The sequence below is a fragment of the Hylobates moloch genome, unplaced genomic scaffold (assembly GCF_009828535.3).
Source record: "Hylobates moloch isolate HMO894 unplaced genomic scaffold, HMol_V3 SCAFFOLD_10, whole genome shotgun sequence".
Classification (NCBI taxonomy): Eukaryota; Metazoa; Chordata; class Mammalia; order Primates; family Hylobatidae; genus Hylobates; species Hylobates moloch.
Genome location: NW_026652285.1, coordinates 85,334,682 through 85,353,277, shown reverse-complemented (window position 1 = coordinate 85,353,277; position 18,596 = coordinate 85,334,682). Strand labels below are relative to the sequence as shown.

The window sequence follows — 18,596 nt, the reverse complement described above, 5'->3', positions numbered from 1 at the left end:
ATAGAAGGAGACCCTGTCTCCAGAAAAAAAAAAAAAAAGAAAGAAAAAAAGAAAAAAAATAGAATTGAGGGTTGGGTAGTATAGACGAAATTACTTAATTAGGGATAAGGAGACCTGGCTACTCATCCCGTGTGCCACCTTAGGTAGGTCACAATCCTTCTGGGCCTCAGTAAGCTCATCAGTACAGTAAATAACACTGCTTGTTTGAAAGCAGGATGTCAGTCTATAGGATTTCTTAAGGTCCAATTTGGTTTTAAGACTTACATTTTTATTAAAACAATCTCAAAAAACATTTTCCAATCTATGGGAAAAACCAATAATCATCCAAATACTTTCTTAGACAGAACACAGAAATCAATACAGTCTTATATTGTAAACAAAAAGACGACAGAGCTGACTAGGTGTAACTTTATAGAATCAACTGCAATCTGCCATTCTTTTATATCTTGATATGAATTTCTTAACTTGTTCATTATTATTTTGGTAAATATTTTAAAATATGGATTCCTCACTTCCCTTCTTCCAAAGTGGCCAATCCGTACAACTCAAAACAAACATTCATATTTGCAGAAGACCTCCTCTCATTCCTCCTTTGGCCTGCTCATGACCTACAAACCCAAACCTCCAGGGACAGTTTTGATCAAGGTCATACAGAACTCCTAACTCAAGAAGAGGGCTGCTGCTGATCGCATAGCTGGGCTTTGCTGCTTAACTGATCGAGCTCTTTAGGACTTCATCTGGATCTGTTCAGTTCTTACCCAACAGTTTTGTGTGTCTCCATAAGGATGGTTCCATTTGGTCCTGGGACAGGCATGGAATTGTAACGAATGCTGACTTGTGACTTACGCAGCAGGCTCTCTCGGGCTATCTTGAGTCCTTCATAGAACATTGCTAGTAAAAACACTGCCACAAAAGCTCCAGCCATTTCTAAGTATGGAAGGAAAATATGGTGGTACTGTCAAACATGTGCAAAATCATTAGCCAATGTGCTGTCCAGCTAGAAAGACACATAGAAAAAATGCTACTCTCAGTTTTTGAAGACATTATATTATTACCTCTTCTCTTGCTCAGACAGGAGAACAGCTAAGATGGTGTAACTGAAAACTATTGCCTCTGCCAAGAACATATTTACTTTCTGATTAAGATAAGAAAAATAATCAGAACAATAATAACCTTTTGGTCAGACTGCTTGATGTCATTAAATTAGGTTTGTTACACTGAAACACACAATGTAGAATATGGAAACAGGGAATAAAACAATTTAGTTTCATAAGTGGCTGACTACATTTCCTGAATAGGCATTTCAATTCTAAGTCTTTCACACTGTGAAGTGTTGGTAATGATATAAATGTATTCAAACTGCTAATTTAACACATTACCTGAACTAAATGCTCTCCTTCTTCCCAAAACAAATTGATTTTATGGCTCCAAAGAGACATCTGGTACCTAACTCAGTCCAACTGACTATTGAGCTTGCGCAAGTTAAATTTAAAGTATACCATACAACATAATAGACACAAAGAGATGGGTAGTCATCTACCTCAAAACTAGGAGTGACTAAGATGGGCCATGCCAAGAATCAGGAAGGATGTGGGCCATAGTTTGGTAGACTAAAAGAACACTGGTCTAGGTAGCTCTAGAAGGTCTGGGTCCTTGTCCTAGCTCTGACATATTAACTCTATGATTGAGGGCAAGTCATTTCACAATTTGTGGTACTTAATTTATCGTAAAATTGAAGTATTAGAGCAATAGTTTTAAACTTAGAGTTATTTTGTGGTATTTAACTTGACTTAGTCTTATGTCCAGGACTAATAACTTATCAAATAAGTAAACACTCTGAGGCCGGGCATGGTGGCTCACGCCTGTAATCCCAGCACTTTGGGAGGCCCAGGTGGGATCACTTGAGGTTAGGAGTTCGAGACCAGCCTGGCAAACATGGCGAAACCCCATCTCTACTAAAAATACAAAAATTAGCCGGGCATGGTGGTGGGTGCCTGTAACTCCAGCTACTCAGGAGGCTGAGGCAGGAGAATTGCTTGAACCTGGGAGGCAGAGATTGCAGTGAGCCAAGATAGCTGCCATTACACTCCAGCCTGGGTGACAAGAGTGAAACTCTGTCAAAAAAAAAAAAAAAAAAAAATTAAACACTCTGGAAAAGAATGAAAAAAAATGCATTGCAAAAGGCTTCTATCTAGTATCTAAATTATTTTTTAGAGCTCCAAAACATACATGTTAGTTAACAGAGGTTTACCAGAGGACCAAAAAAGTACTGTGTTTCCTACCTTCTAGGTAGGAAATAGGAAACAAGATGGTTATGCATCATTACCATGTTGACTTAGTAATTAGGACAGAAAGAGGTGCTGGACTTCCAAATTATTTGTCACTGTCTCTCATGTGACTATCACCTTCCAACACTACCTAATGGCTTACTCACCTCCAGCTGTATTGATCACCAAACCAGAAAACAGTAGTTCCACATTCTTAAAGCCAAAGTAGAAGGTCATAGGCTGCCAGAAAACCAAAACAAGTCAGTTAGAGATGAATGAAAATTCTAAATGAGAATTTGGGGCAAAGAAGCTTAGAACATTTAAAAGTAGAAGATCTGGATAATAAGAAAAGACATTCACGTGAGTGTGAGGCTTTTGCCCTCATGTTAGTGTTACTACCACAGGCACCGAGCATGAGTACTCTACTAGGCCCCCACCATCAATTTTTCTCCTGGGCCCCCACCATCAACTTTTATCTTTTTTTTTTTTTGACACGGATTCTCGCTCTGTCGCCCAGGCTGGAATGCAGTGGTGAGATCTCGGCTCACTACAACCTCCACCTCCTGGATTCAAGCAATTCTCCTGCCTCAGCCTCCCAAGTAGCTGGGACTACAGGCGAATGCCATCATGCCCAGCTGATTTTTTGTATTTTTAGTAGAGACGGGGTTTCACCGTGTTAGCCAGGATGGTCTCGATCTCCTGACCTTGTGATCCACCTGCCTCGGCCTCCCAAAGTGTTGGGATTACAGGCATGAGCCACTGTGCCCGGCCAACTTTTGTCTTTTTCTCTTTTCCACCCAAGGCATAAAGACCAGAACCCCTAATTCAGAAAAGAGTCGATTTTAGAAGGGACTACCAAAGAAAGAAGCCTAAAATCTTGGTTCTGGTGTGACTCTGTAAGTAGCCTGCCACGTAATCTTGAGCAAATGACTTGACTTGCTTGGGTCTGCTTTAGTTATCCTCACTGGTAAACTGACCTTTAAAGATAATGAGCTTCCAGTACTAAAATTCAATTATTTCTATTACCCAAGTGGGTGGGAAAGGGCCTGCATTGCCCCTCCTATGGCACTCACCATCATCATCATGCTGCTGTCTCCTCCACCATGGGAGTGTGAGGCTGAAGTGGTTGGGTGATGGTGAGAAGGTTGCATGGTACTGTTGGAGTCCATATAGCTCATCCCCATATGGTGGGAATGATCCATTTTTTCCAGGAAAAGTTGAGAGTCAGCAGAAGATTCTTTTAAGAGAAAGAATTATATATAATAATTTAAGGATATAAAAATCTTGTTTCTTTTTTTAATTATTTTTAGAGATGGAATCTTGCTATGTTGCCCAGGCTGGAATGCAATGGCTATTCACAGGCATGATCCCACTACTGATCAATACAGGAGTTCTGACCTGCTCCATTTCTGACCTGGGCTGGTTCACCAGGCAACCTGGTGGTTTCCTGCTCCTGGGCTTGTTTCTTGGTAAATACCTTGTCTACATGGAATTCATCTAATAAATGAATGCTCTCCTAGCATCTTTACTCAGAATTATTTTTCATAATCTACAGATGGAGAGAGAAGGAACTCGTGTTAATAGGGATCACTTTTGGAGACTGTAGCAGAAAGGGTTTACACGTAGCGCTACAGATGCCTAACCCTTCCTTATTCTGCAGAATTGTTCCTTTTTTTTTTTTTTTTGAGACAGGGTCTTGCTCCATCACCCAGGCTGGAGTGCAACTCACTGCAGCCTCAACCTCAGCCTCATGAGTAGGTGGAATCACAGGCCTTCACCACTACCAAAAATTAGCTCAGCTAATTTTTTGTTTTATCGTACAGATGAGGTCTCATGTTGCCCAAGTAGGTCTCGAACTCCTGAGCTCAAGCAATCCTCTTGCCTTGGCCTCCCAAAGTGTTGGGATTACAGGTGTAAGCCACTGTGCCCCACCAGTATAGTTCCTTTAATAGGTATGCTTAATATATGTTCAAACTTAAATATTAGATAAGGAGAAGGAAAGCAGCTTCTTTGGGTTGCAGGAAACAGACAATCTGTAATAAGATACAAATGAATGCCGCTAATGAAATTTAACTGCTTTAAGGCTTTCTAATCATAAATGTCAGCAGATAAAAAGCAAGGACTTCAGATAATTCACCTAATTGGGACGGCCTGTGCCTAATCAGGATATTTGGATTACATCTTCACACACAGAACGACCAGCCTTCAGCTAATTTAAATTTGAAGAAAGGTCTACTGTGGCCCTGGGCAAGCAGTGTGCTCAGACTTTAGATACAATTTCAATCCTACCAGGATATTAGAGTGAAGAACATGAAAAACAAGGTATAAATTGGATACTCTATATTAAATTAAGTCTAGACAACTGCAAATTTAGCCCTATATCTTTACTACCACATCACTGTATTGCTGCAAAAGTCCATCTGGGACATAAACCAAGGAGCAATAATTCCTTTTATTTATTTATTTATTTATTTATTTATTTATTTATTTATTTATTTATTTATTTTTGAGACAGAGTTTTGCATTGTTGCCCAGGCTGGAGTGCAGTGGTGTGATCTTGGCTCACTGCAACCTCTGCCTCCTGGATTCAAGCAATTCTCGTGCCTCAGCTTCCCGAGTAGCTGGGATTACAGGTGCGTGCCACCACACCTGGCTAATTTTTAAATTTTTAGTAGAGATGGGGTTTCACCATGTTGGCCACGCTGGTCTCGAACTCCTGAGCTCAAGTGATCTGCCCGCCTCGGCCTCCCAAAGTGCTGGGATTACAGGCTTGAGCTACCGTGCCCGGCCCACGAACAATAACTCCTATAGCTAGAGTTGGAGTGGGAGAATGGGAAGCTGGTGTGTGTGGAGGGGGAGGTGTTGGTGGATTCTCTTTACGTGTCCCTCAACTCCAGTCTGTGGAAGAAAAAGTGGTTTTAAAAATTCCAAGTAGGTATTGATGTTCATGAAACCAAGTATGCTTTTCATTATTCATTCACTCAATAAATATTTATCAAGCTCCTATTACATACCAAACTCTGAGCTAGTTCCTAATAATTCAACAGTGAATAAGACAAACAAGGTTCCCGATAGGGAGAGAAACAATAAACACAATTTCATGCTGTGAAGGAAATAAGCTGAGAAATAAGACACAATTACTAAGAGGTAAACAAGAAAATGGCCAGGCGCGGTGGCTCATGCTTGTTATCCCAGCACTTTGGGAGGCTGAGGCAGGCAGATCACTTGAGGCCAGGAGTTCGAGACCAGCCTGGCCAACATGATGAAACCCCATCTCTACTAAAACAAAAAAATTAGCCAGGTGTGGTGGCATGCGCCTGTAATCCCAGTTACTCGGGTGGCTGAGGCATGGGAATCACTTGAACCTGGGAGGTGGAGGTTTCAGTGAGTCAAGGTTGGACCACTGCACTCCAGCCTAGGTGACAAGAGACTGTCTCAAAAAAAAAAAAAAAAAGACTGTGGGTAGGAAATTTATATAGATTCAGGGAGCCATCTATTTATCTATTTTCTCCTTGTTAACTCCTACCCCATAGTTCTATGACAGCTGGCTTAAGAAATACGTTCTTATTTCTAGTGAAGGATAAGGCAAAGCATCAGGTAGGCATAATCAAAGATCCACTTTCATGCCAGACACTACATTATTTTATAATTACAGAGCTCAACAGTGAAACCCCATCTCTACTAAAAATACAAAAATTAGCTGGGCTTGGTGGCACGCACCTGTAATCCCAGCTACTCGGGAGGCTGAGGCAGAGAATTGCTTAAACCTGGGAGGCGGAGGTTGTGGTGAGCAGAGATCATGCCACTGCACTCCAGCCTGGTCAGCAGAGCAAGACTCCATTTCAAAAAAAAAAACAAACATTATAGCATTACAGAGCCTGACAATCTGGTATTATTGATACCATTACCATAAAGAGATTACATCGGAGGTATAAAAAGATATATAACAAGGTCTTTGTCTACAATGTTTTTAGAGTAAACACTAAAAAATACAATACACAATAAAATAAAGACCATGCTCAAAGTGTCAGTGATGGGGCAAATGGCAGGTGGGCAGCTGTTTTCAGATAAAGAGGTAATCATGGTAGGATGGAGAGATCACTGGCATCTGAGTGATCATAAATTATGATATTGAACCAAACAAATGCAATAAGAATGAAAAGACTTTTGTTAGCCAGGAAGACTATTGACACATCCTCATAAAGAGCTAGAGGCAGAAGACACAAATACTGTTCTCTTCCTGAAAAATGATTATAGCATAAGAAAACCATAAAGGATTATTTCATTCCATATTATCAATATGAATCCTGGTCAGGAAGAGGGAGTGAATATTTGCAAGAGTGCCTTCTTAAGACCAAAGCAAATAAAGAAATGAACATCACATGGAGTCTTTCCTCAAGGAGCTTTAAGGCTAAAAGCTAGTAAGGGAAACTGAACAGTCATAATTTTCGTTTTGAGACATAAGATAACATGTAAAGGACCGTTAAAAAAGCAAGACTAGGCTGGGTGCAGTGGCTTACCCTGTAATCCCAGCACTTTGGGAGGCTGAGGTGGGCTGATCACCTGAGGTTAGGAGTTCAAGACCAGCCTGACTAAAAACCCCATCTCTACTAAAAATACAAAAATTACCCGGACCTAGTGGCAGGCACCTGTAATCCCAGCTACTTGGGAGGCTGAGGCAGGACAATTGCTTGAACCCAGGAGGCGGAGGTTGCAGTGAGCCGAGATTGTGCCATTGCACTCCAGCCTGGGCAACAGACCGAGACTCCATCTCAAAAAAAAAAGCAAGACTATAGTACCACAAACTACCTAAAAGTTGTAACCTTGATGATTTCCTTGATGAACCTTTATAACATTAATTATTACCATGAACAAATTTTGAAGACCCACAGGTTCTTAATTATTCAGGCCCCTCATTATCAATTAGAGAAATCTACTCAATGATGCCACCTTATCAAATCTCTTCAGACGTATCAGTGAGCCAGGGCAAGGTATATACAAATCCCAAGAAAACCTTTCAAAGTATGCACCTGTTTTGAAGTGTCATTTGTGCAGGATATATTTCACATCCAAATATACTAGGAGATAGAACAAGAGCAGAATCTACTTGTTCTCATTGTCAGTAGACAATGGATATATTGTAATGGAATCCTATGCAAGGCTTACCGAATGGTGTATGAATAGGAAGGTACAAAGCCGGTGGAGATTAATATATAAACATACACTGTAGGCTCAAACACAAACCAATCCTGATAAGTCCTTACGCTCACTAAAAGCTTTATTTTAGGAAGAGATCCCATGGGAATATGCCAAAGCTAAATGACATCAAAAAAGGAAAAACTTACAAATTAATTATTAAAGCATAATAAATAAAAGTGATTATATTTTTTTCTCTTCCCACTTAAATTTTCAGTGATGTGCTGTATGTATTTGGATAAGTTATCTTCTAAAACAATCAAACACACCTAACCCATTCTCTCTAGAATGGAAATTCAACTTAAAGGAGGCAAACTAGCATTGGTTCTTTTTAGCCTGTTTCCTTTGGTAGCTTTAATCTGACTCCAGCTCAGCTTCTTCCAAAATAAAAATGGGTACTGATGTAAGAATAAGTTAAAATCCAGGGTCACACAATCTTTGCTCTTTTTTTTTTTTTTTTAGATAGAGTCTCACTCTGTCACCCAGGCTAGAGTGCAGTGGTGTGATACTGGCTCACTGCAACCTCCACCTCTCGGGTTCAAGCGATTCTCCAGCCTCAGCCTCCCTAGTAGCTGGGATTACAGGCATATGCCACCATGCCCAGCTAATTTTTTATTTTTAGTGGAGATGGGGTATCACCATGTTGGCAAGACTGGTGTTGAACTCCTGACCTCAAATGATCTGCCCACCTTGGCCTCCCAAAGTGCTGGGATAACAGGCATGAACCACCATGCCAGGCCAAATTTACAAATTATTTGTAAAGAAGAATACTGTCTAAATCTGTTTTGTGTGGCTATAACAGAATACCTCAGGCTGGGTAATTTATAAAGAAAAGAGGTTTATTTGCCTCATGATTCTGGTGACTGGACAGTCCAAGAGCATGGTGCCAGCATCTGTGGGGCTTCTGACAGAGAAGCAGCAAGGCAAGTGGGCATGTGCAAAGAGACATGGGCTCACTTTATAGCAACCCAATCTTGCAGGAACGAATCCATTCCTGTGAGAGCAATAACTCACTCACTCCTGAGAGTGGACATTAATTTACTCATGAGGGTGGATCCCTAATGACCCAAATGCCTACCAGTTCTCACCATCATTACAAATACAAACCAAAAAAATCTGAATATATAACTCAGGGACAGAACTGAAAAACAAACAATAAAAAAACCCTTAGGATTCCTAACCTTTAATCGATGATAAAATCTACCTAAAATATTTTATTTACCAAGTTGAGCTTATAACTAGGGTAGAAAGATTAGAATTACTGTGGCCGGGTGTGGTGGCTCACGCCTGTAATCTCAGCACTTTGGGAGGCCAAGGTAGGTGGATCAACTGAGGTCAAGAGTTCGAGACCAGCCTGACCAACACAGTGAAACCTCACCTCTACTAAAAATACAAAATTAGGCCGGGCGCGGTGGCTCACGCTTGTAATCCTAGCACTTTGGGAGGCCGAGGCGGGTGGATCACGAGGTCAGGAGATCGAGACCACGGTGAAACCCCGTCTCTACTAAAAATACAAAAAATTAGCCGGGCGTGGTGGCGGGCGCCTGTAGTCCCAGCTACTCGGAGAGGCTGAGGCAGGAGAATGGCGTGAACCCGGGAGGCGGAGCTTGCAGTGAGCCGAGATCGTGCCACTGCACTCCAGCCTGGGTGAGAGAGCGAGACTCCGTCTCAAAAAAAATAAAATAAAATAAAAATACAAAATTAGCTGGGCGTGGTGGTGCATGCCTGTAATCCCAGCTACCTGGGAGGCTGAGGCAGGATAATCGCTTGAACCCAGGAGGTGGAGGTTGCAGTGAGGGAAGATCCTGCCTTGCACTCCAGCCTGGGCAATAAGAGCAAAACTGCATCTCAAAAAAAAAAAATAAATAAATAAAAAAATAAAAAAAAAACAAAGAAAGATTAGAATTACTGTACTGCCCTTTCATTTACTTTTTTTTTTTTTTTTTTTTGCCAATTGAGGTACACTAGTTTTCTTTAACAGAATTCAAAATAGTTCAATACTGGAGAATCATCTTTGCATTAGAATAATGGAGTACAGGACTTAACTACCTAACTGGAACACATCTGTAAAAATAATTTGGAAGGTGAAGGTGAATTTCAAAAGAAAAAGAAGGTGATCTGATTGTATGTCCTGGGAAAGTTACTTAGCCATTCTGGAGCTGGTTTCCAGCCTGTACAACTTGGAGGATTATATGAGATAACATACATAAAGCTCTACCAAAGTACCTGATAAATGGCAGCTATTATCATTATGTGGAATATTAGGGGATAAGAGAACTTGAGTAGGGAAAATCCAATGAGTGAACTTTGTGGGAGAAGGCATCAATCAAAATATTAGCTGGGTTTCCCTGCTCGCTTGACTTTATTAAGACAACCCTTGACTTGTCTGTTAGCTTCTCTCCTACAAAGTATTTGAGTCAAGACTACTTTCAAGGCTGGGCACATTGGCTCATGCCTATAATCCCAGCACTTTGGGAGGCCGAGGTGGGAGGATCACTTGAGGTCAGGAGTTTGAGACCAGCCTGGCCAACATGGTGAAACCCCATCTCTACTAAAAAATTACAAAATTACAAAAATTATCCAGGCGTGGTGGCAGGCACCTGTAATCCCAGCTACTTGGGAGGCTGAGGCAGGAGAATCACTTGAACCTGGGAGGCCGTGTTGCAGTGAGCTGAGACTGCACCATTGCACTCCAGCCTGGGCAACAAGAGCAAAACTCTGTCTCAAAAAAAAAAAAAAAAAAGGAGTGCTTTCAAGTCTCTTTCTGCCTGTCCTGATTTCCTGAGACCATGAAGTGGCTATGAACACTCACGTGAATAGTTCATAAGAGCTCTTCCTTCTAGCACAGAAATATTCTTGGATTTTTTTTTTTTTTTTTGAGACGGAGTCTCTGTCACCCAGGCTGCAGTGCAGTGGCACAATCTCAGCTCATTGCAACCTCTGCCTCCTGAGCTCAAGCGATTCTCCTGCCTAAGCCTCCCAAGTAGCCGGGACTACAGGTGCACACCACCACACCTGGCTAATTTCTTTGTATTTTTAGCAGAAACGGGGTTTTGCCATATTGGCCAGGCTGCTCTCGAACTCCTGACCTCAGGTGATCTGCCTGTCTCAGCCTCCCAATGTGCTAGGATTACAGGCATGAGCCACCATGCCTGGCCATCTTCTTGGATCATTAAGGAAGATGAGAAATAGTCTAGGAATTGACTATTTTAAAAAATTAAGCAAGAGTTTATGTGGAATTTAGTTCACATAAAATAGTTAAGAAAAGGAGTTTCTTTCTCAGGAAGGCTTTAAACTATTCAGTTTCTAGGGAACATTTACCTTCAGTTAGGTACCTGAAGTTGGCTATGTGCCAACTTGTTTTTATTGCTCTGAATGCTGTTAAGTATAGGAAACAGCACATGCTATATTGACTGTTGAAGAGCTCAGCACTTCTGTTGCTTTCCCCTCTCCCCCATTTAATAAATATGGTATGATATTTTTCCAAACAGCTTTCAAAACCTCCTTATAGTCAAGGGTCTTTCATAGTCAACCTCTGAAGATTATCAAAAAAGTTTTCCCTATACCTGCCCCATCACCTGCAAGACAGACACAATCTGTAAAATCTAGTATCTTTAACAAAAACACATATGAATTTATGGTCAGAAGTTAGGAAATTAGCAAGATAGCTAAATTCTGATGTCTATTCTGAGTCTTAGCATTGAGTATTGGCCTTATTTCTATTGTACAATAAGAATAAGATATAATAATCCATAGGGACTATGGAGATTAGATTGCACAAAAAGACTACACAGAAGTAGTCATACATCTGCACATGGGCTCTTTTCTCTAGCTCAGACAGATATAATCTGGAGCCCCGGACAATTCTTTTGGAGACTGCCTGTCTTTCCTGGCTTCCACGATAAGGAAGAAAGTCTTTTTTCTTAAAACGATTAGGGTCATATTCCTTTTTAGATTTGTAAAAACATTAAACAAAGAGAAATCTATCTAGTTTCTCTTCTGCTTTCTGTAGTCACTACTTATAATTGGTAACTGTAAGTTTCTGGCAAGCACTTACATAGAAAATTCAAGGTCAAAGACAGTACACTACCATAAACAGGGATGCATGCTTATGGACTATGTCCACATGATCAAGCAACCAGTTTAACTGGGTGAATCTTGCCTTTTGACGACCTGTATGGGGTTAGTAGATACTCTGAGAAATGGCTCTGGCTTTGTTTTGATTGCTCCTATAGGTGAATTTTAAAATTATCTTGGTCGGATGCGGTGGCTCATGCCTGTAATCTCAGCACTTTGGGAGGCCGAGGCAGATGAATCACTTGAGGCTAGGAGTTTGAGACCAGCCTGGCCAACATGGCAAAACTCCATCTCTACTAAAAATTAGCTGGGTGTGATGGTATGTCTGTAGTTCCAGCTACTTGGGAGGCTGAGGCACGATAATCACTTGAACACAGGAAGTGGAGGTTGCAGTGAGCTGAGATCGTGCCACTGCACTCCAGCCTGGGCGACAGAGCAAGATTCTTTCTCAATAAATAAAATAAAAATAAAAATTATCAGCCGGGTGCGGTGGCTCACGCCTGTAATCCCAGCACTTTGGGAGGCCAAGGTGGGAAGATCATGAGGTCGGAAGATCATGAGGTCAGAACATCAAGACCATCCTGGCTAACATGGTGAAACCTTGTCTCTACTAAAAATACAAAAAAATTAGCCAGGCATAGTGGCATGCGCCTATAATCCCAGCTACTCAGGAGGCTGAGGCAGGAAAATTGCTTGAACCCGGGAGGTGGAGGTTGCAGTGAGCTGAGATCGTGCCACTGCACTCCAGCCTGGGCGACAGAGCAAGACTCCATCTCAAAAAAAGAAAAAAAAATCTTAATGGCCGGGCATGGTGGCTCACACATGTAATCCCAGCACTTCGGGAAGCTGAGGCAGACAGATCACTTGAACCCAGGAGTCTGATACCAGGCTGGGCAACATGGTGAAACCTCGTCTGTACTAAAAATACAAAAATTTGCTGGGCATGCTGGTGTGCACCTGTGGTCCCAGCTTGATAGGGTGTGGGAGGATTGCTTGTGCCTGGGAAGTCATGGCTGCAGTGAGTGGTGATTGCACCACTGCACTCCAGCGTGGGTGACAGGGTGAGGTCCTGTCTCAAAAAAAAAAAAAAACAACAATTATCTTGATGATGGCTCAATAAATCCCACACACCTTCTGGGGAGGAGTGGTGGCAAAGGAGATGTAGGAAAACAAAGGGGGAGACCTTGATATAATACAGCAATAAACAGAACTTAGAGCTGGGTACAGTGGCTCACACCTGTAATCCCAACACTTTGGGAGGCCGAGGCAGGCAGATCGCTTCAGCCCAGGAGTTTCAGACCTGCCTGGGCAACATGAGGAAACCCCATCTCTACTAAAAATACAAAAAAGTTAGCCAGGTGTGGTGATGTGTGCCTGTAGTCCCAACTACTTGAGAGGCTCAGGTGGGAAATCGACCTGATGCTGGGAGGTCATGGCTGCAGTGAGCCATGATCACGCCAAGTACTCCAGCCTGGGCAACAGGAATGATACCTTGTCTAAAAAAAAAAAAAAAAAAAAAGAACTTGGTGGCATTCTAGGCCAAAATACTGCAGTTGCTTGGAAAAAACGTAGTAGCTCCCAGTAAGTGGGAGGGGAAATACAATTTGATAAATATTTAGGGAGAAGACTCTTCCCTTTGAAGGCTGTAATGTTTCCTACTCATTCCCTGGGTCCTGGCTTCATATTTCTATTCCAAATTAACTGACAGAGGCCGGGTGCGATGGCTCACAAAGTGAGCTGTAATCCCATTACATTATAAAGTGTACAAAATGCAATCCCATTTTACATTACAGCACTTTGGGAGGGTGAGGTGGGTAGATCACTTGAGGTCAGGAGTTTGAGACCCGCCTGGCCAACATGGTGAAACCTTGTCTCTACTGACAAAAAAAAAAAAAAAACAAAACCCAAATTAACCAACAGAAATGTAACCATAATTGGATGAATATAACCATATAATCCTTTTGATATTCTAGCTGCCTTTCCCTTGCCTATGTCTTTCTTGAGGTGCAGTGATCGTAGGTATACTTAATTTGATCAATTCCTCTTATAAAGGGTAGGCTTGATTAAACTATGGGTCTCGGCCAGAACTGGCAAAAACTTAAAGACTCCTAAGTTGTGCCATACCAGTGTATTAAAAACGGTAAGTAAAACGATGATTGGAGGCACTAAGAAAATAGGTCAGGTCAACAAGAAAAAAAAGAAATGTAAAAAAGAAATGTAAAATACCTTACAATTATATACATTCAAACACATATTGTTCTCCCCAGATTAAGTCTGTCAAGTGACAGTAGTCCATACGGCACTTGCTACAACTGTAGTTTTACAAGAATAGTCTGCATTCAGGAAAGTAATTATCCCAAACCCACCATTATAATTACCTCACACGCCCACACACAAATCTTAGATTTTATCTTTTTAAAACTTCTCCAATAAAACCTGGCTACTGTTTTGCCTTTTGCCTTTGTTGATAATAACTCCAAGGGATCATCTATAATAAATTCTCACTTGCTTTTCTTCGTAGCAATGTTGGGCCTGAGAAGGATATTAATAGAATTGGCCAAGAATTAATTTAGTGATTATCTGCAGATTTCAATAATCCTTATATTATTCTCTCTCTCACTCTTGTTTTTCTCTGACTCTGACAGATGCAGATATTTTCTCTTTCTTCACCATATACCTTCCCTGAAGCACTTTTCATGTAAAAAAGCCAAACTGTGCCATACTCAAGTAATAGCAGAATTTATGTGGATGAATTACTCATACATCAGACTAATAAGCTGCATAAAAAGTAACCAACTGTCAGAGACATAAAGGAGAAAACTACTTCAAATAATTACACTTAAAACTTTTAAGTGCCTTCATTTATGAGTGGCCAATGATCTAGGCAAACAAGAAATGCTGCATGGATTGACAAGTTTTTAAAAGAATAAAACAGAAGCTATGAATTAGTAGGAATAGCCCTTTTTTTTTTGAGACGGAGTTTTGCTCTTGTCACCCAGGCTGGAGTACAGTGGTACGATCTCGGCTCACTGCAAGCTCCGCCTCCTGGGTTCAAGTGATTCTCCTGCCTCAGCCTCCTGAGTAGCTGGGATTACAGGTGCCCACCACCACGCCTGGCTAATTTTTTGTATTTTTGGTAGAGACGAGGTTTCACCATGTTGGCCAGGCTGGTCTCAAACTCCTGACCTCAGGTGATCTGCCTGCCTCGGCCTCCCAAAGTGCTGGGATTACAGGCGTGAGCCACTGCACTTAGCCAGTAGAAATAGCTTCTTTACTCATAAGCTCTTGGCTAAAAATATCTATTTTAGCAAAAAGGGACGATAACTCAGGAGCTGCCCTGAGAATCTTACTTTAATTGTACTTATGGAAAGATAAAAAACAAAAACAAAAAACCTGTGATTTAATTCTAATCAGAACAAGACAGGAAAAAGCTGGGGGCAGTGGTGCGTGCCTGCAGTCCCAGCTACTCAGAGGATCACTGGAGCCTGGGAGTTTGAATCTAGCCTGGGCAACATAGTGAGACCCCCCCATCCCCCACCCCCCATATCTCTTAAAAAGAGGGAATAAGACAAAGAAACACTTTATCTCCAGATATCGGTTGAAGGTCATCCCCTTCTATCATAAATTTCATCTTTCTACATCACTCCAGCTTATTAAGCTGTTCAAACTCAGCAAAGGAGATGAGAAACCTGTTGAGGCAAGACAAATCCTGGAAAAAGTGATTACGTGATGAATTATACAGCCATTGAAGGCTATTATTTGCAAGAGAAAACATGCTAAAGTCAAACTCAATTTTTAAAATGCCCATTGTCCAATCCCTAGGTCACCTATGTCTTCTGAGTAAACATGAATGGACCATGTAATTACTATATAAACAACAAAATATAAAGGCAAACAACTAGTTTAAATGTGAGAGAGGACACAGGTGACATATACTACATTGGGTAAGTTATTTTATATTTTAGACCTTCATTTTCCTTAACTGTAAGAATACTGAATTATATAATCCATAAAGTTCCACCTAGAGCTAAAACTTATAAAAAAAAAAAAAGCCTAGAGTATAAAAACACAAAGCCCTTGGGAGGCTTAGAAGCCTAGCGTATAAAACACAAAGCTCTTGGAAGATCTGAACATTTACATTTTCTAGCCAAATTTACCTTCATAGATACTTTTGGAAAATACGTGTTTTGTGACAAATATGAGAGAGACTGCAAACAAAACTCATACCTGTTTCTAAGAGTAGAAGAAGGGAAGAGATTATACTGGCTGCTATTGACCTTTAAGTGGTCTGAAATGCTAAACCAAAACTTTTTATGTGAATTAAGTCTCTAAGGCATGAAGCCTTCACAAGTGCCATATAAAATGACATCAGGGGAAATGGAACAAACTATAAGATCAACTTAAAAATGACTTTAGGCTGGGCATGGTGGCTCACGCCTGTAATCCCAGTGCTTTGGGAGGCTGAGGTGGGAGGATCACTTGAGCCCAGGAGTTTGAGACCAGCCTGGGAAATACAGTGAGACCCCATCTCTACAAAAAAGCAAAAAATAGCTGGGTGCGGTGTCATGTACTTGTAGTGCCAGCTACTGAGGGAGGCCCTGAAGTGGGAGGATTGCTTTAAGCCTGGGAGGTCAAAGCTGCAGTGTGCCATGATCATACCACTATACTCTAGCCTGGGCAAGAGTGAGACTCTGTCTCAAAAAAAAAAAAAAAAAAAAAAAAAAAGAACCCAACCTACCTTTTCTGCCTATATGTAATTCCAGCCAAACAAGTTCAATGGCCAAAAGTTTCTAGCACTCCTAGGAAACACATCCCACACTTTTCTGTCTGGTGTCTTTGCCTACATTGTTTCTTAAGTCTGAAATGCCCATCCTTACAATCTCTAGTGCAACAAATCCACGCCATACTCCAACGTCTAGTTTTTTCTTTTTTTTTTTTTTTTTTGAGACGGAGTCCTGCTGTGTCACCCAGGCTGGAGTGCAGTGGCGCGATCTCGGCTCACTGCAAGCTCCGCCTCCCGGGTTCACACCATTCTCCTGCCTCAGCCTCCCGAGTAGCTGGGACTACAGGCGCCCACCACCATGCCCGGCTAATTGTTTGTATTTTTAGCAGAGACGAGGTTTCACTGTGTTAGCCAGGATGGTCTCGATCTCCTGACCTCGTGATCCTCTAGTTTTAAGAGCTCTGAAGAGCCACAGTATATTGTGCCTTTCCTAATAATTCTAACTGGAACTAGGTCTCACAAAATACTCGAAAATGTTTTTATGATATTTTGAATCAGTGCCCATATATCACACTTATAGAATGGTATTGAGAAATGGTAGGAGAAACAGTTGAATGAAAGTATTCTAAAATTCCTTCTCATCTTTATCAACTGCAGATGCTTAATGAGTCCCTCTTGGATGCTACTCTTTCTTGAGTCAGCCAAGGAGAGAAGTCTGGCTCCAAACAATTCGGTCTGGAAAGAGATGGATGAGCCATTTCTTTAGCTATATGTAGATCACCTGAAATTGAAACCTGAGTGTTCTGTCTCTTAATTTGTGGGTCACAGAATCCCACTAAGAATTGGAAGGACCTTAGCAGTCATTGCGTGGTGCTCCTCAGTAATACACAAATTCTATAATAACTGTTCAAATACCTCTGGGGACTTGTCAGGCAAGTGTGTTGCTCCCTTCCAGAAATATAAGGAAGCAAAATTCTCTTTCTAGTCAAGCCAAATACAGAAGATGCCCCATTGGAATCTGAATCTTGCTATTTGACAGTGATGATGCTGATGAACCGGCACTCCAAGCTAAACCAGTATTTGTACTGCAGATACTATTTGCATGTATTTCTCAAGCTATAATTTGCTTCTTAGGCTGCACTCCGAAAAACTAATTTCTGCCTGCAAAAAGAAACCTAAGTATCTTCACCCCCAACTTCTGATATTGATACACTGATTTTTAAGCTCACTATGTGGCATTTAAGTCTGTTACAGACTTATCTTTCCAGCCTTATCTCAATCTACTCTGCTTCACATTCATATGTTCCACTGAAACTGACCTACTCACTTTTCCTCAATAATTTTTTTTTTTTTTTTTTGAGACAGTCTCGCTCTGTCGCCCTGACTGGAGTACAGTGGCGCGATCTCGGCTCACTACAACTTCCACCTCCTGGGTTCAAGCGATTCTCCTGCCTCAGCCTCCAGAGTAGCTGGGATTACAGGCAAGCGCCACCATGCCCAGCTAATTTTTGTATTTTTAGTAGAGACGGAATTTCACCATGTTGGCCAGGCTGGTCTCAAACTCCTGACCTCAAGTGATTTGCCCGCCTCGGCCTCCCAAAGTGCTAGGATTACAGGTGTGAGCCACTGTGCCTGGCCCCTCAATAAAATTCAGCATTTTGACATTTGTATGCGTTTTCAGGCTTTTGTAATTCCCTGGAATTCCTGTTATTTTTTCCCCTCATTTTCTATATATGTACAAATCCTGCCATTATTTATTTAACATTTATCATGCATGAAAATGTGCCAGAATTAAGGATAAAGCTAAAACATGGCCCTTGATCTTTTTGATTTATAATCTAGCTCATTCCAGGAGGTTTTTCTTGAATTCCTAAGAAATCTCTCTTTTTTGAATTTACCTAGTAATCTTCTCTTACAGAAATTTTGACTTATAGTTTTTAAAATACCATATATACACAGCAAGCTTCTTGAGGGCATATATACACAGCAAGCTTCTTGAGGGCAAGAACTTTCTAATTTTTACTTCCTTACAGCATCTGGAAGAATACTTACCAAATATTCATTCATTCAAAAAGTATTTATTAATTCTTACAAAATCCATGTAGGTTTCAATATCTACCTATAAGGAGTCTGATGCAAAAAGACAAGGTACTTGCCTTTGTGGGGTCACTCAAGAGGAAGAAGACTCTCTCAGTAACAATGTAAGCAAATAAATATATATAGGTAGGTATAATTACCATTTGTGTAAGTGGTATGAAGGAAGTACAACAATGAACTGTGGCAGAGAATAACGGTGAAAGAACTAATTTAGATGCAGGACAGGTGGGAAGAGA

The 18,596-nt window shown here is 41.1% G+C and overlaps 1 protein-coding gene across 3 annotated transcripts in view; it reads right to left on the bottom strand.

Moving 5' to 3' along the window:
* SLC31A1 (solute carrier family 31 member 1) overlaps positions 1-18,596 on the bottom strand; it is a 41,896-nt gene that overhangs the window by 4,841 nt on the left and 18,459 nt on the right. For all 3 annotated transcript variants that reach the window (XM_032164913.2, XM_058445338.1, XM_058445339.1), the window contains exons 2-4: positions 3,341-3,504; positions 2,435-2,507; positions 759-927 (exon numbers count right to left, since the gene is read on the bottom strand). In XM_032164913.2, the coding sequence (XP_032020804.1) occupies positions 759-927; positions 2,435-2,507; positions 3,341-3,469 (371 nt within the window). In that variant the 5' untranslated portion in view covers positions 3,470-3,504. The remainder of the gene's footprint in view (positions 1-758; positions 928-2,434; positions 2,508-3,340; positions 3,505-18,596) is intronic.